We start from the raw sequence: 23,309 nt of genomic DNA on the forward strand, positions 1-23,309 counted from the left end.
CCTGTTTGTAAAATGTCAGATTTACATTTTCACAGGGCACAGCACTGTGTCTCACAGAAAAGACAAAAAGCTAGGGGAGTAACATAAGGGAAGAGTCAGTGAAATTCAATACAATGCTCTACAAGACAGGAAACAAAATTAATTGCTATATTCAGAAAGAAGTTCATCTAAAAAGAAAAACTAGGAAAAAATTAAATAGGAGTTTGTCTTTTGTTTTCCTCCCCAAACATCAATACATCAAGATGATTTATAGCCATTGAACCAACACTTTTAGGTTGTTTTGTGCTGGTACTGGGGCTTGAACTCAAGACACTATCTCTTAAGCTTTTTCACACTCTACCATTTGAGCCACAGCTCTGCTTACAAATAAAGGAAATAATATTTAAGAGTGTTAAAGGTAAAAATTTAGGTTGTTATTCCTGATGTACTAAATTGTAGCATGTGATCCCTCTATAGTCAGTCAGATTAATTATCTAGGAAGATACGAATAAACCCATCACATAGATAGATGCTAAAAGAAATATGTGTAAAATGACTAAGTGCTGGCATATACTAAATGCTAAGTAGGTATTTGCTAATACTTATTACAAGATTTATTTGCAGTAAAGACCATCCACAGTATTTTAAGCTGACTAGGACTCCAAAATGTCTGAATAAAACGTTGTCTTTTCTGCCTATATTTGCGTTTCTGGGGTGTTTATTTTTGGCTGTTTGTTTGAAAAAAGTTCTCACTATGTAGCTCAGTCTGGCCTAGAACTGAAGATTCATCTTGCTTCAGCCTCCCAAGTGTTAGAAGTACAGCTATGCACCACTGTACTCAGCTAACTGATGTCACAATTAAAATACAATATATTTTAAGTTCAATTATTCAGGAAAGGAGACTCACTTCCATATTAAGATTTCCCCAGAGAAAATTATCACCTCCTTCCCCTTTTCCTTAAAGGCAAGAAGATCTAAGTAAGAGAACTTGGGAACTAAGATCCTAATTTACACTATAATTTGTAAGGAGTTTTTTAGGCATTTCTACAGTGTATCACTTTTTTTTTTCTTTTTGCCAGTTCTGGGGCTTGAACTTAGGGCCTGGGCACTGTCCTTGGGCTTTCTCAAGGCTAGTGCTCTACCCTTGAGCCACAGCACCACCTCTGGCTTTTTCTGTGTATGTGGTACTGAGAAATCGAACCCAGGGCTTCCTGCATGCTAAGCCAGGCCTCTACCACTAGGCTATGCTCCTGGCTCCTGGCTCCTGTATCACTTTCTTTCACACCTCCCTCTATTCACACCTCTACCTACATATCTTTAAACAAGAGAACAGTTGGGGGGAAAAGAACACTCTCTGCCTGATGGAGCTGGGAATGTGGCTTCGTGATAGATTGCTTGCTTAGCATGCATTGAAACTCTGGGCTCGATTCCTCAGTACCACATACACAGAAGACGCTGGAAATATCGTTATGGCTCAAGTGGTACCAGCCCTGAGGAAAAAAAAAGCTTAGGGACAGTGCCCAGGCCCTGAGTTCATGCCTCAGGACTGAAAGGAAAAAAAAAAAACCACTGGCTGGACTCAGCACCCTGGATTCCATCCTAGGTTCTGTCGTCGCTAAAGTCGAATCTCCCACTTTCTTTTGGCAGAAGCAGGAGGCCCCAGACCCTCTGAGGTATCTTCTCTACGGCGCCTGCCCAGGGTTCCTTCCGAGACCAGGCTCTAAGTGTCCATTCGTTAATTCAGCTGCCAGTGTTTTAAAGAGGCGTGAGCACACGCTGGAGCCACAGCCAGGGTTTCCGGGCTGAGGGGTGGCTGGGGGGCAGGGGTGGGAGTGGGCTGAGGCCCCCACGAGTCACCCCTCCTCATCCAGCTCCTCCTGGACTTGGACGAGGGCCAGCCCCGCCCCCACTCCTCACAGCTTCTCGCCCGGGAAGTGCGGGACGGCTCATCCCCGCCGCCCAGTGGGTGCTCCTCCCAGGCGTCCCCCTCAGCCCCGTGAGTGTCCAGGGCTTCCGGGCTCCAGGTTCTCCTCACAACCCGAGGAAGAAGCGCCCGACGTGCACCAATACTCGCGTTCCCGAACCTTCTTCCTCCACTTCCAGCAGAAGCCGGCCTCCGCCCCCCGCCTCCACCCAAACTTCGAGGGCTCCTCACAGAGCCGGGCTCCTGAGGAAGTGCCTTTCTCTTCCTTCCCGGCATCACCTCGCAGATGGCCAAAGCAGTCCCCTCCATTCTGCAAGAGAAGCAGCAGCCACACTCGGCTGACAAGCCCCTGCCGGCGGCCAGCGCCTCGGAGGCTTCGACTCTGACAGGCGCCCACGCCTAGCGCCTAGCGAGGAGAACCCTTCCCGCCCGCGCCGGCCACGCCCCCCGCGCCGGCCACGCCCCCGCGCCGGCCACGCCCACACGCGCGGCGCCTGCGCGCTGTGCGCCCTCCCACCCATCAACACCCTGTAGGAGCTCCCGGGAGCGGCGCCTGGCAGTAGGCGGCTGGCTGGCTGGGTGGGCGGATGGGCGGTGCGGCCGGCGGGAGTCCGCGGGCGGCGGCTGCGGTGCGAGGGAGGTGCGCGGGACCGCGGCCAGCCAGGGACTCCTCCCGAAGACACTTTCCCACGGTTGCGCGAGACGCGGCGCTCGGCCTCGGGCGAAGCGCTCAGCTGGGGCTCCCGGCTCCTGCAAAGCAACATACAAGCTCTGCTTGAAAACTGGTCAGAGAGCCGGCTTTCCCCCACGTACAGGACTTATGAAGTGCTGGGGACAAATGATGAGGGGATTTCTCGTTACCTGGAACGTTAGCGCTGGGTGCCATGAATTTTATCTGTTTAACCTGTTCTGAGCCTCTCTGCCATCTACTCCCCATCCGCTGGGAGGACCGAAAGTCAGGCCCTTTCCCACCTTCTGAAATTATTTTTTTTCCCGGGGGGAGGGAACAGTACTGGGGCTTAAACCCAGGGCCAGGGCCCCTGTCCTTTAGCTTCCATTTGAGCCACAGCCTGACTTCTGGCCATATTGGTAGTTAATGGGAGATAAGAATTTCAGGGACTTTCCTACCTGAGCTGGCTTCCAACTGCCATCCTCTGACCTCAGCCTCCTGAACACCTAGGATTACAAGCGTGAGCTACCGGCACAGACTTTCCCCCAGTTCGCACTAAATCTGTAACTAACACCTGGTATTTTTTCCAAGACCCATCCCAAGTGGAAGGAAGGAAAGTTCTGACAGCGTCTGGAGGATTTAAGCCCTTAACTGTTGATGACCTGGAAGCCAAAAGAAGAACCAGGTGAGAGAGATTCCTGCCAAGCAGAGTTGCCCAAGGAGAAGGGTGGAACAGGGTGTTGGCTGCTTTCCTTCAGGGAAAATTCTTCCACTCCAGCTCCAAGTAACCAGGATTGGACAGCTCAGGCAGGGGAACTGGCCACGTGCCTTCCCAGTATGCAAACTTGGTGCTGCTCCAATGAACATGTCTATTGGAACCTGAATCATACCCTTCTTACAGTCTGGGCACAGCATTATTGCTCCTCCTCCCCATCTCAGCTGCTCACAGGTAGATATCTTGGACAGCAGTGGTTTGATTTCTGGGAAGTTCATTATAACCATCAGGTTTGATAAGAGGACTGGAATTTGGGGAATAATCTGTCTCCCTCTCTCCCCATTTTAGAAAATTTGCAGAAGGAAAAGGAGCTAACGTTGTTGAATGATTGAGGCAAGATATTTGGCCCTTTAAAAGTAGCCGCTATTGAAAGCTAAGTACTGGTGGCACATATTTGTAATTCTATCTAATCAGGATGGTGAGATCTAAAGATCATGGTTTGAAGCCAGACAGAGCAGAAAAATTCATGATTCTCTTATCTATAATTAACCCCAAAAAGTCATAAGTTGTGGATCAAATGGTAAAGTGTCAGCCTTGACTGACAGCACCTAGGCCTTGAATTCAAGTCCCAGTACTGTCACCAAGACAGAACAAAATACCCCCTATTAGAATTAAAGAGAGGGAAAAGAATGATGAAGGGTGAATAATACTAGAATACATTGCATATAGGTATGAAGATGGCATAAGAAATCTCAGTGAAAGATGTCTAACAATAGAGAAAGGGGAAGATGGGAAAAGCCCATATGTACCAGCAAAATACCATGGTGAACCTTGCTACAGTTAACACATACCAGCTGAATGCACAGAGAGGGTTAAGAAAAGCAAATATGGTCAAAGTACCTTATATACATGTGTGCAAATAGAACGTTGAAATTGCTTTAAAAAGGGGCATAAGAGAAGTGAGTAGAGTAAGACTGATGAAGTACACGTATGGAAATACAGTGGAACCTCCACTAATTATGTTAACTAATTTATGTTAATAACAAAAAAATTAAAGTCCCCATTGAGAGGTTCAGCTCAGGGCCAGGAGTGTGGCATAGTGGTAGAGTGCTTGCCTAGCATTCACAAAGGCCTGGGTTCGGTTCCTCGGTACCACATAAGCAGAAAAAGCCAGAAGTGGTCAAGTGGTAGAGTGCTAGCCTTGAGAAAGCTCAAATATAGTGGCCAGGCTGTGCATTCAAGCCCCAGGAATGGGAAAAAAAAAAGTGACAGCTTAGTAGAAACAGTCCACCTTGAGAATGGCTTTGGAAATGAAGGGTAGAGGAACAGTTGCCAGTGGCAACTGTTGGTCATCCCGGCTTCCAGTCCTCCTCTGTGGAATGAGCCAAAAGGGTGAAATTGCAAGGAACACCCAACCGCCATCCTGGAAGCTGAGAGGCCTAATAAAGGTAGGCAGAAACACTGTTCTTTCTACCCAATCTGGACAGAAGTGAAGAAGAAAGCCTTGGATATGAGGGCCCCAGGTCTTTGTGTGTGTGTGTGTGTGTGTGTGTGTGAGTGTGTGAGAGAGAGAGAGAGAGAGAGAGAGAGAGAAAGAGAGTTATGGGACTTGAACTTGACCTGGGCACCGTCCTTGAGCTCTTCAACTCAAGGCAGCTGGGCCCCAGGTCTTGTGTGTGTGTGTGTGTGTGTGTGTGTGTGTGTGTGTGTGTGTGTGTGTGTGTGTGAGAGAGAGAGAGAGGGGGGGGGGGAGTGTTATGGGACTTGAACTTGACCTGGGCACCGTCCTTGAGCTCTTCAACTCAAGGCAGCTGCCTTACCCCTGGGTCTGGGCATTGTCTCTGAGCTCTTCAGCTCAAGGCTACCTTTCGGCTGGCTTTGAACCTTGCTCCTCAGGTCTCAGCCTCCTGAGTAGCTAGGCGTGAGCCTCCGTGTCCAGCAACAAAAGCTTTATTTCCCTCAAAGAAGGCTTATATGAGCTGCAACTGTGTGCCTCGCAACCCATCCATGTATGCCACCAACCTGTTTGGGCTTAATAATAATATGCTGTTGGATTCTACACTACTAAAACTGTTTTTACTCAAATCCCATTCGCAGAGCAATCCCTTGTCTGTTATAGTCAGAAATGACCACCGAGGCAATCACTTAACACCAACAGATAAGGATATGTGAATCTCAAAGAAATTAAATGACCTGCGGAAGATCACTTGAGCCATCCAAGGAGGCTCTGCATATTTTTACCTCAGGCCTTCAGTGTCTTATTCACAGGGTTTCAGGGTCTAATTCTCCCTGATTCTTCCAGTGGGTAGCTTACTAATTTGTTCCCATCTGCCACCCATTCAGGAATTGAATTACTATTTCATGTCCACTTTGGATATTCTTTTTGTTTTTCAGTTCTAAGTAGCAAACCCAGGGCCTTGCATATGCTAGGCAAAGTAAGAGTTCTACCACTGAACGACATCCCAGCATAAACTTTTATTTAAATTTCTTTTTGAGAAACAAATACTGCTCAGCCAAGGAAAGACCCAACCCCAAGAGCCCCAGATTGATTCTGACTCAAAAACCAAGTGTTTGAATAGAACCAGATTGTACTAGGCAATGCGGCCAGATAAACAGTGGTATTTCAGGGACTCCTGAGCTGTCCTCCCTTTTAAATGTGCTTTCTCTGGGCCTGTCATTCCCAGACACACATTAAGTCAGACTTCATTCTCAAACTTCCCTAGAACATTCAAATAGTCTAAAGAAGTTGACTCTAGGTATGTAAATGGAAAAATATCACTGAGGTGCCCCCTTATCAGGCTGATGTAAAAACGAAGTCTATTTGAGAGCTTTTTCCCCGAAGAAAGAATCAAACCCCATCAGAGAATCTGTTTCTCATATAGGCGGTAAGAAAGGGTTAACTTTCTCTTGGGTCCTGAGAGAAGTCCATCCTGCACCGGTTTCCATAACCGGGTTTCCTGAAATGGAGCAGGTCCCCCGTGCATCTCCACTAATCACATCCTTAGAAATGGGGCCACGAGGCTCAGATTAGCTCATCCATTCACCTTCTCAAGGCCTTTTCCACCTGGAGCACAGAATGTGGGGCAGCTTCACCACTATCCTGTCAGAGGTTACACAGGGATATGCTTGCAGAGAGGTGTTAGGTGGGGGTGGGTGGGAGCAGGGGACATCAGAGGCCACCGTGGTGCTGCTTTCTGTGCCAGTTCATGGACCACAGCTTCTAAGACTTGTAGACAAAAGATTCTCTCGCAGGGCACTGTGACTCCTACCTGTAATCCTAGCTACTCAGGAGGCTGAGAGCTGAGGATCTCGGTTCAAAGCCAGCCCAGGAACTAAAGTCCAGGAGACTCATCTCCAGTTAACCACCAGAAAACTGGAAATGGTGCTGTGGCTCCAGGGGTAGAGCAGTAGCCTTGAGCTGAAGAGCTCGGGGACAACACCCAGGCCCAGAGTGCAAGCCCCATGACCAACAACAACAAAAAAAAGAAAAATGATTCTCTTCCTAGGACAATACTGACTGAGCTTTACATAATTAGAATATTTTCTTCTTCCCTCCCACCCCCAGTGCTTTCTTCCTCTCCTTAAAATGCCTGACTCAGATACTCGGTAGCTTCCTGTTTTTCCTGGCTGAATCACCTTCGCACAATCTCTGATTTCTCATCTCCTAGTAACAGGTGCTAGGCCAGCCAGGAGATTTTATTTCTTCCATGGGTCCAACTCTACTTTCCATGGATAACCAATAAAAACAAAGTATTTCTTCCCCTTATAATTGGCTTTTTGCTTTCTCTGTAAGCAGGACTGGATTTGTCCTGCCAGCTAACATCCATCCACTGGAAGGGAAGGATGCTTTGTGATCAGGAGACCTTAGGGATGAAGCATCTGTGCTTTGTAATCTGGTCACATGTAACCAAGTAAGCCTATTGATCTGAAGGCCAGCTGATCAACTTTATTTGAAAGACTAATAGGCTGATTGGGACAAAGATTCTTCTTCCAGGGGCCCCAGAAATGTGGATATTAGCTCCCCATGTTCAATGATCAGTCTTTGTATGAGAACAGAACGCTGGGGTTAGAGGTGTGGCTCAGGTGGTAAAGTGCTAGCCAGTGAGCGGAAGCATCAGGTACCAAGTTCAAGTCCCAGTCTTAAAAAAAAAAAAAGGACAGTATTCTGAAGTACTTTACCAAGGAAAGCTAGGAATCTGAAACCTTGTTTGAACTGATTTTTTTTGACCGATCTCCAAAGTTTACTTGATTTTTATCTCTTCTACCTTTTAGGCTACTTTAATCATCAGTTTCCCTAATTTTCATTCTCACCAGTTGAAATGAGATCATGGGGTCAAAAGTCTAGAAGGGTCAGGATATCTTATTTCTTTTCCCACTTTACTACTTACTTTTGGTATTATGTTCTAGTTTTCCACAACTGAAATAGGAAAATTCTCGCAGGAATATAGTTAAAATAATATCTAGGAATAAATTGCAAGTTGTCGGATCTTTAAATTAGATGGAATCTTGGAGGTCACTTGATCCAGTATTTCCCAGCCAGAGAAACAATGGTTATTCCATTTCATTTCCTTAATTGCAACTTGTCTCCTACACACCCTTTCTTTTATCTCCTTCCTTAACATCTTCCTGGTATCCAAGGTAGAGAATACATCCAATTTACATAGTACATGTAGTAATTTAGTATTAAAGAACCCTCACTATTTCATGTAATAGTTGTATTAGGAAATGGGCCACTTTGTAGGCATCACTGGACAGCAATGGTTTAGCAGTTTTTCATTGGGTCTATCTAAAAAAAAAAATCTCTCCATCTCTCCAACCCTGTTTCTTCCACTCATTAGTCCCAGGATCTGCTCTTTGAAAGCCATCTAATCCCTTTATAAAGGAGTCTGGGGAATACTCAGGATTGTTATTGTTAACTTGTCACAGTGGCTCAAACCTCTCCGAGTGATTGTATTACAGATGACCGTGCTTGGTTCACTAGCTGTGTTTCTAAAACAGTCTGTAAACTAAGTTTTCTATGAATTAAATCATTTCAGGCATACTGGGAAGTGACTGTTGAAATCCTGTTATCAGTTCTTTCATAAACGGAAGAATCTTTTCCTAATGCAAATAACCTCCCCCCACTAACCTTTTACACAAATCTACATTTTCATGTAGTATGTCTTTCTTAAGGCAAGATTTGTCTACATACAAAATTATGTAAATTAATGATCATGACAATAGCTAATAATCAGTGAGTCTTTATCTGGAACCAGGCACCTTGAACCTGATAGGCACTGTTTAATTTCTCACTACAACTTCCTTCTGTAAATTTATTCCCTAATTATTTACAGATGAGGAAACTCAGGCTTAGAGAAATTAAATACTTTGTTCAAGGTCATACAACTAGAAAGTGATGAGCCAGAGTTCAAACAAGTTCATGGATTCTTGGTGCCTTTACCACCAGGAAGTTTCAGATGCCACTAATAGTTGAAATGACTAACCCTTTTGCTGTGTACCACAACACAAGTGAATCAGGCTGAAATAATTGTAAGCAGTAGCCTTAAATTAGTCTACACTAGTCTACAGCTTAAAAGATATACCCCAAACCTACTCTTTCAGTTTGGCATTGTAGTTTTCCCAACACAACTTTCATTTTCTAGTAAAATTTGGTCAGTGAATCCCATAGACTTTCCTGCAACTCCTAGCATTTTTTAAAAAAGTACTATAAAATTCATTTCAGGCATATGGTTGTGAGCAGACCCTTTTCCCAAGAGTGTGTGTGTTCTAAGGATTTAGTGCATGAGCTTCTTAGAAGAAAAAAAGAGGTTTGTGATTGACTGGCAAAATCAAAGGTATTGAGAATCACAGCTGATCCCAGCTTGCTCCTAGATGGGTCATTCAAACAGGCCCAGTTTTTAATGGCATTTAGGTTAGCAAGTTAAAAATAGTTTAGGAGGGTTGGACCATAAATAAATAATGTTTTGAATCTGAACTGGACAAAGATAAATGCATGCAACATTTCTATGTCCTCAAATCAGTTCCAGTTTCTCACATTTACTCAGTAGCAGCATGCATTCACAGCATCGCTAAGAACAGAGCACAGCTGGTAGGACACATGGAACCTAACTTCTTTAAAGTGTAGAAGGATGCTCAAAGTAGGATCCTCTCAGTCTTCTGTGCCCCACTCTACCCCCAACTTATCACAATGCCCCATTTAATGGGTAGGACATTATCTACAGTCTCATCTGCAGGCTTTTGCTTTCCAATGCATGTCCATCGTTTGCAAATCTTGTCTTGAGCTGGCTAAGATCAGGCTGGCATTCTGGTTGACACTAGTCACAGGAAGTCAAGCCAGTCTTCAGGTGAATCTCAGTTTTGTTCAAAACTCATCTTTCTTACTTACTTCCAGAAGACTTATTTACCATTTCAACTAACAGACTCAGGTGAGGAAATATATAATTGTACTGCTCAGTCCCCATTCCTACTGATTAATGGCAGAAAAAAGAATCACCATAGCCAGTTCAAGACAACTCAAACTATATGTTTTCCTAGTCTTCTTGTGATGTCTTAGTGTATCATTCTGACATCAGGATGAACCATAAAGGCAGATGTCATCTTTTGTCTCTTTTGCCTGATAAACTTGGTCTTGGACATTAGACTCCTGGGGCCTTGGTGTAGACAAAACATAGCGATGGCTTTGGGCTTCCACCTCAGCTCTTCCTGATGCTGCTGGAACTCCACCAGCCCCTGACTTGTGCCACCCCCACCCTCTGCCTCCCTTGTCCCTCCCACACTAATTCCCATGGGTATCCTGACTCTCAGTTCTCAGCTCTCTTGCTCTTTCTCCCTCTTTCTCTCTCTCAGAGGATGGACACCACAGAACTTCTCAAGCTTCTTCCAGGTAGGCATGAGGTTGTATCTAGGGAATGAGATGGCCATGTAGAACAGGTCACCTCACAATTGCTTTGCCTACATGGATGACAATGTCATTTCTCTTTGGCTGTTGTCCTTTAGTAGCACTGGCTGCTTTGAAAGATTGTCTTCTCTGGTTCCTAAAATAAACCGGACCCTAAGCATCTTCTGGCTACTACTATTTGGTGGTGGGGACAGAGTGCAGGGCCCCAGGGCCATCTTGACTCTCTTGCTCTCCTGTCCTTATCATTTCTAATTCTCCAGTCACAGGACGGATTATGTTTTCTATGTAGAAGTGAACTCACATGTTCTTCCCAACTCAACAGATGATGGCACAAAACTCTGAGCTTTGGGCTTAACAGGTTCTGTCTCTTGATATGTAAAAGGAAGCTTCCAGAGGAGAAAAATACCCGGAAGCACTTGGCTCTTGCAGCTTAAAAACCGAAATTTTCAAAAACATTATTCCCTGCTATTTTAGTTCATTTTATGTTGAGACAATGACTTTATTGACCAGCCTGGCCTCAGACTCCAGAAAATCGCTGTGTTAAGACTCGGGAGTAGCTAGGACTAGAGTCATATATCATCACACTCCTTCTCAATGCAGATTTTTTTTGTCAGTCCTGGGTTGGTCTCAGAGCCTGAGCACTGTCCTTGGACTTTCTCTACCACTTGAGCCTCAGCACCACTTTTGGCTTTTTTTCTGTGTATGTGGTACCGAGGAATCGAACCCAGGTCTTTGAGCATGCTAGGCAAGGTTGTAAATGGAGAGGAGATACAAAGGTAGTTGGTGGTGGGAAAGAGGAGGCTCCAGGTCTGTTCCATCCAAACACTGTTGAAGCAAGAGACAGATCCACGGGACTGGCGCGAGCTGCTCTGGATAGCTAATCTTTTTAAACTACAGAGTTTGATCGCCCCACTTCTTTGTTTTAACCCTTCAGTAGCATTATAGCCTTGGCATTATAGCCAGGCACTATAATTGTTGTGAATAAATATCTGATGGAATGAAGCAAAGAAATAAAAGAATGAAGGAAAGAAGACCATGAGGGCCAGGAGTTTGGTCTAGTGGTAGACTGCTTGCCTAGCAGCACAAAGACCCAGGTTTGATTCCTAGGTACCACGTACATAGAAAAAGCTGAACGTGGTGCTGTGGCTTAAGTGGTAGAGCTCTAGCCCTGAGAAAGCCTGAGGATAGTGCTCCAGCCCTGAGTTCAAGCTCCAGGAGTGGCAAAAAAAAAAAAGATATGACATAAAGAATAAGGGCAAAGTAGGCACCAGTGGCTCACATCTGTAATCCTAACTACACAGAAGGCTGAGGATCTGAGGAGTGTGGTGTGAAGCCAGACCAGGCAGGAAAGTCATGGACTCTTATTTCCAATTAGCTTCCAAAAACAAAACAAAACAAACAACCCAGAAATAGAGCTGTGTTTCAAGTTGGTAGAGCACCAGCCTTGAGCAGAAAAAAAGCTCAGAGACAGCACCTAGGCCCTGAGTTCAAGCTCTACTACTTGTGTTCGTGTGTGTGTGTATGTGTATATGAGTGTGCATACATGTAAGTACACACAGAACACACAGAGTAGGGACAGAAGCTTGGCTGAGTGGTAGAATGCACGAAGCCCTGGTTCAGTTCCTTGGTACCACATGCATAGAAAAAAGCCAGAAGTGGTGTTGTGGCTCAAGTGATAGAGCTCTAGCTTTAAGAAAGTCCAAGGACAGTGTTCAGGCCCTCAGTGTAAGCCCCAGGACTGGTTAAAAAAAAAAAAAAAGAACACATAGAATAAGGGCAAAGGCTCAGGGTTTTACTCAGTAAGTAGCCAAGTACTTGCCTAGCACATACAAAACTGTGGGCTCCATCCCTAGCACTTCAGGTGTGTGGGGGGGCGGGAGAAGCAAGACAGGAAGAGTAAAGGTGATATATACAGGCCAGCATGCCTTCTTATTTCTTAAGCTAGCAGAAATTGGAGAATGTTCAAATGCTGATGGGAAGGAGCCAGCAGAGGGAGGGGGTAGGGGAGAGAGAGAGAGAGAAAGCGAAGAGCACCAGAAGGAGGGCCATGAGTGGGAGGAGATGAGACTTTGATCAGGAGCCAGAAGAATGGGTATCTCAGATGGAAGGAGAGATCCCTCTTCCAGTACAAAAAGAGCTAAAACTCAGCTACATCTGGAGGATGGATGGCAGGGGCCAAGACCTTTCCATGCATCTTGCAACCTAAGCAGCAAATCTGGATTCTCTGAGTAGTTCAGAATACTTAGTGGACATCATTCCATTCACTTTTGCAGCCCACAGGGAAAAAAAGGAAGCAGGCGTTGTCCTCGTCATTGACGGTACCGATTCACTACGGAGCAAAACCACTAGTTTCCAGAGCAACCCAGTCGCACAGCAGAGGGAAATGATCTCACTGTTCCCAGTATTGAGCATGATTCTTTTCCAGATTGGGAAGCAGCACAGTAAAATACGAATTTGGTAAAATAATGGCTGACACTGATTGCATGCTTACGACAGGGCAGTTAGTGGTTCTAGTATTTTACCTGCAATAACTCCCCCCCTGCCCCCCACCCCTGCATAGTGCTGGATATCCCAAGGTCCTCACACATACTAAGTAGCTGTTCTACTGGGCACTGTCCCTGAGCTTCTTTCACACAGGCTAACATTCTGCCACTTGAGCCACAGTGTCACTTCCAGCTTTTTCTGTTTATGTGGTTCCAAGGGATCAAACCCAGAGCTTCATGTCTGCTAGGCAAGCACTCTACCACTAAGCCACATTCTCCTAGCCTTTTTTTCTTTTCTTTTTTTTTTTTTTTGGTAGGTTTTGGAGTTAAGAGTCTCATGAACTTTCCTACCTGGGCTAGCTTCAAACTGTGATTCTCAGCTCTCAACCTTCTGAATAAGCTAGGGCGTTTTTGTTTTTTTTTTCCCTAGTGCTCGTAGGGATCAAAGACAGGTCCCGTGCATGCCACTCTGTCACTGAATCGCAACCCAAGCCCTCAAAGTGATATTTTTACTTGGCCACATTCTGTCCATAGGTACCAGTAATCAGGAGATCTGGAATCTTTACTATGAACTGATTCCATGAACTTTCATTCGGATATCTGAATATCAGTCTGTTCACCAGTAAAATGACAATAAAATTTAGAATACTTACCTTATATGGCTTTTTGTGGAATTATGAAATGCTAAAAGTGAGAAACTATTCTACAGAAGCTATCATTATGCTAATAGCAAGGCCTAATGTGTTTGACTTCTAACTAGGTCACAAACGAACAAGCTGTGGGTTGAGACCCTTAGTTCTTATAACCAATGTAGTATCAGGTTGATGGCTCCAGTTTCTTTTTTTTTTTTTTGCCAGTCCTGGGCTTGAGCTCAGGGCCTGAGCACTGTCCTTGGACTTTCTCAAGGCTAGCACTCTACCACTTGAGCCTCAGCACCACTTCTGGCTTTTTTCTATGTATGTGGTACCGAGGAATCGAACCCGGGTCTTCGTGCATGCTAGGCAAGCACTTTAACCACTAGGCCAAACTCCCGGCCCATGGCTCCAGTTTCTTTGGCAGGTCCAATCAACTTTAATGTTCCTGACCAAGAATCTTCCTTTATACACACCTCCTTCTCCTTCTCCTCCTTGCTGAACCTTCCAACACACACACACACACACACACACACACATGATTGTCTGATTGACCCTGTTCCCCTGGGACTTTTAACACTGTCCTTTAGCTTTTTTGCTTAAGGTTGGTGCTCTACCACTTGAGCTACAGCTCCACATAGAAGATGAGTTTCATGCCCAGAGTTTGGCCTAGTGGTAGTGTGCTTGCCTAGCATGCACAAAGACCCAGGTTCCATTCCTTGGTACTACATATATAGAAAAAGCCAGAAATGGTGCTGTGGCTCAAGTGGTAGAGTTCTAGCCTTGAGAAAGCCCAAGAAGAGTGCTCAGGCCCTGAGCTCAAGACCCAGGACTAGCAAAAAAAAAAAAAAAAAAAAAAAAAGCTTCACCAGTTTTCTAGCCCTAGCCCAGGCCAGGCTAATTTTGAACGGAGAACCTCAGGTCTCAGCTTCCTGAATAGGTGTGAGCCACTGGTGTCTGGCTTCCAACACATTCTCTTTCCTCTAGGGACAATTGCAGTTTATGGCCCTTGCTTCTTTGAACCTGTCATTTGAAGGAGTGACTATTTTAAAAAAAAACCATAGGTATTCTGAGTCACAGCTGCTGATGAAGCGTACCCCAGAAAGCTGAGGTCCACTTTAGTACTGTAGACATCCCTTATCGGAGCTAGGTGAGAACGTCAGGGTAACCTTTACTCAAAGCGCAATTTCTGAGCTCTTCCCTCAACTCGCCTTGCAGATGAGGAAAACCAAGGCCAGGGGGGATGAGATGACACTAATTAGGGGCAGTTTTACCTTGCAAATTGTTTTCAAGTACCTTTCATTCAAGTGATTTTATTTTGTCAAAAACCCTGTCTGGAAAGGAGTTTTATTATATTTGTTTCAGTACGGGCTTCCTTTCCGAAAGCAGCAGAGCCCTACATAAACCTGTAGTTCCCTCAACGTGCATTCTTGGAGTTGCCTCTATGGCCATTTCAGGGTTCTGCGGGCCCACCCGCATCAGGAGCAGTAATAGGACCTGGACGAGGGTCCCAGGCCCAGCGGGCTGGGGCCGGTTCCTCTCTGAGCTCGGCTTTCTAGCCTGGAAGAACAGCTTCTCCCCTCGGAGCCGGCGAGGGGGTGGCAGTGTCACATGACACAGTGCACTTTTAGCACCCACCACTAGCACCCACCCTGGGCGCGCGCTCCCATTTCGGCACAATTCCTCCCTCTCCTCAGCACAGAGCACCGCACCTCGGTGTAAGGTCTTACACCTCAGCCCACCTAGCGCTCAAAAGCCAAGAGGAAGCCCAGCCTGCGCCCGGGCGTAGCAATGTCCGTCCCCACCCCCAGCCCCCTCAAGACCGTGACTGGGCCAGGATTCTCCCTGGTTGATAAATGAGGAGCGGAGAAGCGGCGGTGATGAGGGCTCCGAGAATCTGATTTGTGCGCAGGCAGATCTCCACCAACACCATGGAGATGCTTTTGGAAAGCAGGCCAAACTACCTGCCGGAAGGAGGACGCGAGAGCGGGGGCCCGGCGGCGAGCAAGGCTTGAGGGAGATGGCCGGGAGGGACCCAGCGAGGAGGATCTGAACAGGACCAGAGGCCACAGCTCGGGGAGACCTCGCGGTGAGTGCACTGCGCCGGGGGGGGGGGGGGCCGGGACCTCCGGAGCAAGGGGACGAAGGTGGGGCGTCCAACCTGGCAGGTCAGAGCCCCGGAGCCGGGCGGGGGCAAGCGGGGCGGGCCGGGGCCGGCAGGCGGGGGTCCCGGGCGGCCCCTCCGCGGAAGGCGGCGCGGGGTTCGGAGCCGGCCAACCAGACGCGGCCGCGGTCGCCCCGGGGAAGGTCAGCGACCCCGGGCCGGGGAGCCGAGGGGAGAGCCGAGAGGGGCCTCGGTTGCCATGGCGCCGGGCCGGGCGGGGGGGGGGGGCTCCGGCCCCGCCCCGAGCCCTGCGGGGCCGCGGGCTCCAGATGGTCCCGGGCCTCCCGCGGGAGCCGGCGGCCTGTGGCAGGGGGGAGGCTATTGTCCTCCATCCGCGGCGCCGCGGTCCCGCCGCTCGCGCCCGCGCGCCGCCGCCGCCGCCGCCGGCCCCGCGCGCCCCCCGCGCCGCTCGCGCCCCGTGACAGCACCCGCCGGGCGCCCCGCGCCGCCACGCCACCCGCCACCGCCCCTCGCGGCGGGGCTGCGGGCGCGGCGACGACCGGTGAGCGCCCGCCCGCCCGCCGCGCTCCCGCCCGCCCGGCCGGCGCTCCGCGTCCAGGTAGGTGCCGGCGCCCCGGCCCGCTTTGTCCCGGCCGGCCGGCGGGGGCGGCGCTTTGTGCGGGGCGGGGCGGGCGGGGGGTCGGGGTCCCGGCCCGCGCCTCTGCCGGGGTCCTGCGCCCACCCGCCCGGCACCCACGTGAAGGCGGCCGGGGCTCGGGGCCGGCGGGCCTGTGGGGCCGCGGGAAGAGTCCGGGAGAGTTAGGCGGACGGGCTCGGAGCGCGGCTGACAGCGCCGGCGGTGGCGGCCCCGCAGCGGCTCTGCGGACGCGCTCGGCCGCGCTGCCCCGCCGCCCCCGGCCGCCGCGTGGGCTCCGCCGGCCTCCGGCAGCGGGCTCCGTGGCTGGGCGTGGGGGCGGGGGCGCCGCGGGCGGGGGCGGCGGTAGCTTTGGCCGGGGGGGAGCGCAGCCCTCTGGGGAAGCGTTGAGGAGGGGTGTTGGGGGGCCCGGAGGCCCCCGGCACGCGTCCCCCCTGGCCCGCACCACAGCTCGCCGTCGCCATCGCCATCGCCATCCACTCCCTCTTCACCCCGCCGCAGGTTGCGGGTTGACTGAGGTACAACCTGGTTGTGACGGGCGGACTCCCGGGGTGGGGAGCAGCCATGGTTTTCCAGGGCTGAGAGCGGGGAGTTGCAGGCCGTGGTCGAAGGTTCTCCACAAACCAGGCTACCTCGAGGCGAAGAGGGCAGCTTGAGGTATGGGGACCACCTCTTGAGGTGTCCAAAAGAGCAGATGATCTGTGAGTGGAGAAGAAAAACAACAACCTAAGATGGAGCTTACGAAACGGACGGACGCTCTGGGTCTGGAGTTAGTGTGCAGAGGAGTGAAAAGGAGGCAGATTCGGACGACCATGGCTTGCACCCGTAACCCTGGCTGCGCAGGAGCTGAGATTTGAGGATCGTGCAGTGCGAAAGCCAGCCTGGCCAGGAGAGTCTGTGGGACATTATTTTCCATTTTTAACAGCCAAAAGCTGAAGTGACACTGTGGCTCAAGTGGAAGAGCACCTCTACCAATTGCAAACGGGACGGTTCCTAGGCCTTAGGCCCTGATTTTGAGGCCTCATTAATGGCACATGTGTACAGAATGAGGCTGAATAATTCTTTTCTAAGAGAAATGAAAAAAAAAAAAAAAAGCCCCCCCCAACCTACTTCCTAAACTCCAGAAGCAGTTCCCTTAAGCCTTATCAGGAGCATGGTCCAGGAAACAGGTTGAGATTTTGTTTTTTCCCACCTTGCTTCTGTTCTCTGCTCTAGAGCATCTTTCTTTTGCCTTCCTGGGAGTGATGGATTTAATTATGGCTTTTTTCTTTTCCTCTCCCTGCCATTTATAGTTTGAGTCCCCATCTCTTCTAATCTATTATTCATCCTCCTGTCATTTATTCGATTCTGCCTTCCCAAGGCTGCTGCAGCCCTCCCCTCCTTCCTTCCTCACATCTGTGATTTGCTGTCAGACCCAGCTCCTCTGTTTCATTAGCTCTAGTGCCCACTCTGTGTTCATTTTCTTCTCTCCCTGCTTGGAGCTCCCAAGAGGAAGCCGTAGGAAGCTGTATTTGGGTTCAGCATGGGGTAGGAAGGGCCTGCACACACCTGGAAGTACTCATACTCACTTGCTCTGAAAATAGTCCCCACGCACCTCTAACCAACCAGCTCCAGCTGTTGATCATCTTTGGCTAGCAGTGGCCTTCAAAGTAGGTTCCCCAGATAAGCAGGCCCCGTGCCATCTGGGAAAGAATTAGAAATGCAAATTCCCAAGTCCTCCCCCAGATCTGCCAAAAGAGAAGCTTCGGGGGCAGAGCCCAGTGGTCTATTTCAGCAGCACTGCACGCCAGCTGATTGTGATTTGTGGGGGTTTGAGAATCCCTGGTCAGGAGCTCTCGTGCCCAGCCTGAAGCTATTGCAGTTGAAGGAGCCCGTCATTTCTAATCCCACTTTCATTCTTTCCAAGCTTTTCTTTGGCCCTAAGCAAGACATCAACTTTGGTGGCCAAAAAAAATGAGTTGTCACTTCATGCACTGTCTCTTTATTGAATATCTATTATAGTGGACTCAGAAATGAGTGAAAAGGAAAAAAAAAGGAACCCAGTCCCCAATGAGTTAAAAGTGGAGTGTGCAGAGACACATTAACAAGTAACTAATACAATGGGATAAGCCGCAGTAATAGCTGCCTGTGAGGTACTGTGCTGAGTGCAGGGGCGGGAATGCTACACTCTTCTCCCAGGGAAGTAAAGAATTAATCTGCAGCTGGATGTGGTGAGAGGAGGAGTTAGGTGTAAGCCCCAGCCGTTAGCCACAGGGATAGGGTTTCCAGCTTTAGAGGCCAGGCCAGCAGAGGACAGTATGTGGAGGCTGATGTCGTCACCTGCCTGAGGCTTGAACAGTTTGTAGGTTCCAGCCTGCAGCTGGAAGGAGGCGACACTCCCTGGCACTAACAACTTAAGCTACTTGGGCCCCACTGAGGTCAGTGGCTAAGAATAAGAGGAGTGAACTGGTAATCTGGATTAGTTGCTGCATTGCTCTATTGCTGGAGTTCAGGAATCCTTGGAGAAGAATAAGTTTGTAGATTCTCCAGTGCAGGGAGAAGCTGGGGGTTAGGTGGGGGGGGGGGGGCAGCGTCTTGCTCCCTGACAGCATGAGGAAGTGTGAGCGTGGAGGCCTGGGTCATAGGTAAGGAGACATCAGCTCAGTGAAAAGGAACCAACATATCTGAGTAGGAGAAACTCAAACAGGAAATTATAGGAATCTGGAGATGGCATATGGGAATTTAGAGAACATATTGTCCAAAAAACAGGGGGTGGGAGAGGCTACAGACCCAGAATACTTGGAACTCAAAACTTGCAAGGCACCGAGCTACAGTGCTTAACAATACTGTTACGAGCTCTGTTCAGAATGAAATGTATAGGAATAAGACCTCTACAGTCTCAGTATGGTGGCTCTGTATGGGGATCAGTGACCAAAGGACAAGAATGCCATCTCGGTGCCTTTATGGTGACATCCCTGGAAACTCAGGTCAGAAAACATGTAGCCCTCTGGGGCTGGGAGTTTGGCCTAATGGTAGAGTGCTTATCTCACAAGCATGAAGACCTGGGTTCAATTCCTTGATACTACCAACACAGGAATAGCCAAAGTGGTGCTGTGGTTCAAGTGATAGAATGCTAGCCTTGATCAATCCCAAGGACAGTGCTCAGGCCCTGAATTCAAGCCTAGGACTGGCAAAAAGAGGAAAGGCAAGAAGGAAGGAAGGGGAAGGAAGGAAGAAAGAAAACATGTAGGCCCCAAACTTAATTTGGAAAAGGTAGCATTTAAATGTTTGAGGTTTATTTGAAGGAGACAGATTCTCATGTCCTTCCCCTCTCCCCCTAATTATAAAAAAGATTCCACAGAAAGGCCAGCTGGACCTCCCTAGACGATCCAGATCCCACACCTGGACCTTGATGGGTTCTAGGGACCACTGGGGTGACAAAGTAGCATTGAGCTTATAGGGGCATTGGGGTTAGTCATTTGGAGACATGTGACTTCCTTAAGTGTCTGGTCAATGGAATACAGAGACTTAAAGCATAATTTGAATGCCTCAAAGTCTTCAGAGGCCTGGCAGGTAACATAAGTTAATAAGACATTTCTGTATAGGAGACAAAAAGGTAGTTGGCAGAATCTTCAGAGAAGTAAAAGCACGGCCCCTCCTAAAGGAATCTGAAATCAGTTCTTTCAAAAGTTTTGTTGCATCCCGGCACTGGTGGCTCAGGCCTATAATCCTAGCTACTCAGGAGGTTGAGATTTGAGGATCGAGGTTTAAAACCAGCCCGGGCCCAAAAGACCATGAGACCCTTATCTCCAGTTAACCACCAGAAAACCAGAAGTGGCACTGTGGCTCAAAGAGGCAGAGCACTAGCCATTGTGCTGAAGAGCTCAGGGACAGCACTCAGGCCCAGAGTTCAAGCCCCATGACCAACCAGAATCCAAAAGTTTTGTTGCAGACTGGGATTGTGACTTAGTGATAGGGTGTTTGCCTAGCACAAATGAAGCCCTGGGTTTGATTCCTCAGTACCACATAAACAGAAAAAGCCAGATGTGGCACTGTGGCTCAAGTGGTAGAGCTCTAGCCTTGAGCAAAAGAAGCTCAGAGACAGTGTCCAGACCCTGAGTTCAATCCCTAGGACTGGCAAAAAAAAAAAAAAAAAAGTGTGCTGCATTTTAAAAAATGTTCTGTTTAAAAAAAGCCAACATTTCTCTGCTTCAAACTGTTCTGCATTTGAGCTGTAGTGAAATCTTTGTTGTTCACTAGATGTAATTTTTTAAATTATGTTATACCTGTACTAGGTCTTAAACTTAGGGCCTCGTATGTTCCCTTGGCTTTTTCTACTTAAGGCTAGAGCTCTACCACTTGAGCCACACATCCACTTCTTGCCTTTTACTGGTTAATTGGAGTAAGAACCTCATAGACTTTTCTGCCTCGCCATCAAACTGCAGTCCTCAGATCTCTGTCTCCTGAGTAGGTTGTATTACAGACATGAGCCACAGCACCAGTGCCCAGGAGATATGTTTTATTTATTCTTTTCCAGTTCTGGGGCTTGGCACTTAGGGCCTAGGCACTGTCCCAGAGTTTCTTTTGCTCAAGGCTAGTGCTATACCACTTGAACCACAGCACCACTTCCAGCCTTTTTTGTCTGTGTAGTACTGAGGAATCAAACCTAGGGTTTCATAGATGCTAGGCAAGCACTCAACCACTAAGCCATGTTCCCAGCCCTATTTTAATTCTTCACAGAGTTATTTCTTAGAATGGAGAGGGAGGTAGGCATGTAAAAACCAACATTGAAATTTTGAAACAGCAGCAGGGAGGATTTTAGTTTTGTTTATTGTTGATGGTTTTATTTGTAAGCATTTCAAGAGGCGGGAGGGGGCGGAACAACAGGGAGGAAAGTAACAGCAGTTCACATGTCCTTGCCATTTGTTCAGAGAAGTGTGCTGAAGGTAGTGCTCTTTTGTAAGGAGTGTATTATGATTTCAAAAATAAACTCAGTGAACTAACTAAATAAATACAGCTATTGACCACACAAAACACACCTGGGGACTGGCTTCAGTAGGTTTGTGCCTCCTGGTAATAAACTGACAGTTGCAGGGCACTGGTGTTGCTGTGTCTGCTGGGAGGTCTCTGTCCCCAGAGCCGAGCACCCCAGGACTACTGCTGCCCCCAAGAGGCCCCCCACCGGAGGAGCCAAGTGTGGGACCTCAAAATTGTGGACTGCTTTCCTCTCTAGCAGCTACTGAATTCAGGTCATTCGTTGCCCATAGCACTCGCTCTTTGCTCAGGGTGATTCAACTCTGCCCTACAATTTATTTTTTATATAAATATTTACAGAGCAAATCCAGAGACTCTGTTGGGGGAGATGATGGGAAAGGAGTCATCTGCCTAGTGGGAATTAAGATCTCTGCTTTCCTATAGGGAATGAAATGCCCAAATCTAGGAACTTGAGACCACACCTCCCACACGCTTTGTCCAGAAAGGTTCTCCCTGTGCCCAGGGAAAGGGAGGGTAAACAACCCTGATCTTCAAGCTGGTCAGATTCAGCTTCTTGGGACCAGTTATTGATAGAAGCCAGCAAAAAGTCAGAAGTGGAGCTGAGGTTCAAGTTGTAGAGTAGTACTAGCCTTGAGAAAAATAAAAAGCTCAGGGACAGTGTCCAGATCCTGAGTTCAAGCCCCAGGACTGGCACAAAGGAGAAGACAAAGCTCAGTGAGAATGTTGAAGTCCAGAGCTCAAGCCTCAGTCCCGGTGCGTGCTTGCTCGCGCGCGCTCGCTCTCTCTCCCTCCCTCCCTCCCTCCCTCCCTCCCTCCCTCCCTCCCTCCCTCTCTCTCTCTCTCTCTCTCTCTCTCTCTCTCTCTCTCTCTCTCTCTCTCTCTCTCTCTCTTTTCCTCTCCCCCTTACCCTCGCTCCCCTCCCTCTCTCCCTCTTTCCCTCCCCTTCCCTCCCTCCTCCTCCCCCCTCCCCCTGCTGGGAATGTGGTCAAGTGGTCCAGCATTCCACTAACGAGCACAGGGCCCTGAGTGCTGAGTCTCAGTACCATCCAAAGCGCTAAACAAGTAAAAAGATGTCTTCATATTTAAGAAGTCCTTACTTTACAGAATATGGGATTCTGTAAAAGTTAAAATCTCCTCAGCTGGGTGACTCATGCCTATAATCCTAGCTACTCAGGAGGCTGAGATCTGAGCATTGCTGTTCAAAGATAGCCTAGGCAGGCAAGTCCATGAGACTCTTATTTTCAACTAACCACGAGAAAACCAGAAGTGGCGCTATAGGTCAAAATGATAGAGTGAAAAGGCTCAGAGACACTACATAGACCCTGAGTGCAAGCCTCATAACTGATGACCCCCCTCCCCCTCTCCCCAACCCCTTCTCTCCCCCCTCCCCCGCTGGCCAAAAAAAAAAAAATCTCCCCTCAGCATTCCCCTTGAATGGCTACTGAATGTTGTGTTACACAAGAACTTTGAACAGTACAGGTGCGGGTTTTTGTTTTTGCCAAAATCCCCAGCAGCTAACAGTAAACTCGTTTGTTATTTTTTGGAGGACAGAGTATATTGCCCAGGTTTAAGGTCAAAAGTAGTGTTGGCAAGCATACCTGGCCCAAAGACTGGCCCTGGAGGCTGGCTGGGTGCTGATCCCTCTGGGAAGAACTAAAATACTTCAGGATAATCAGGGAACATGAAGCTGTGATTATGAATCAGAAAAGAACTTTGTTTCAAAACCTAGTGTCCCCCACCCCACCCCGCAGGGTGCTGGTGGCTCATGGCTGTAGTCCTAGCTACTCAGGAGGCTGAGGTCTGAAGGCCCCAGTTTGAAGCCAGCCCAGGTAGGAAAGTCTGGGAGACTCTTATCTCCAGTTAACCAGTAAAAAGTGGGAAGTGAATCTGTGACTCAAGTGCTAGAGTTCCAGCCTTGAACAAAAGAAAGGGGCGGGCAGTTTCAGCCCTCACTAACAGTACTAACAAACAAAAACCACTCTAGTACTCCTAGCCGCATGACCTTGAAGTGGTGACAACTTCTTTGGAGGCATCCCTTCCATCTACGAAATGACAGGGACACTTATACTATAGGGATGTCTTATGAAGCATTCTCTGTAACAAAAGGAAACCAAAAGGTGAGAACTATCCTGTGACCTTTGAACTCTGGGCCCTTGGTCTATGCTTGCCTGTCAATGCATTCATCTCCCTGGGATATCTACATACGTTTGACTTAACCCAAGAAGAGAATTAGGTCTTTTAATCTCCAGTTGCCTACAAAACATAAAAGGCTCAG

The 23,309-nt window shown here is 48.3% G+C and overlaps 1 protein-coding gene and 1 long non-coding RNA gene across 2 annotated transcripts in view; one reads left to right on the forward strand and one right to left on the reverse strand.

The window, feature by feature from the left end:
* Nucleotides 1–2,292, reverse strand: part of Top6bl (TOP6B like initiator of meiotic double strand breaks) — a 59,452-nt gene extending 57,160 nt beyond the window's left edge. Inside the window, exon 1 of the mRNA XM_090349140.1 lies at nt 2,183–2,292. Within this exon, the coding sequence (XP_090205266.1) occupies nt 2,183–2,212 (30 nt within the window). The 5' untranslated portion in view covers nt 2,213–2,292. The remainder of the gene's footprint in view (nt 1–2,182) is intronic.
* Nucleotides 2,293–2,390: 98 nt separating this feature from the next.
* LOC150052318 (uncharacterized) lies at nt 2,391–12,623 on the forward strand. Its single transcript, XR_016538114.1, has 3 exons — nt 2,391–2,462; nt 3,165–3,258; nt 12,460–12,623. It is a non-coding gene; the product is annotated as an uncharacterized LOC150052318 (long non-coding RNA).
* The last annotated feature ends 10,686 nt before the right edge of the window (nt 12,624–23,309 follow it).

This window comes from Megascapheus bottae, chromosome 16, assembly GCF_031878675.1.
Source record: "Megascapheus bottae isolate mThoBot1 chromosome 16, mThoBot2.hap1, whole genome shotgun sequence".
Lineage (NCBI taxonomy): Eukaryota > Metazoa > Chordata > Mammalia > Rodentia > Geomyidae > Megascapheus > Megascapheus bottae.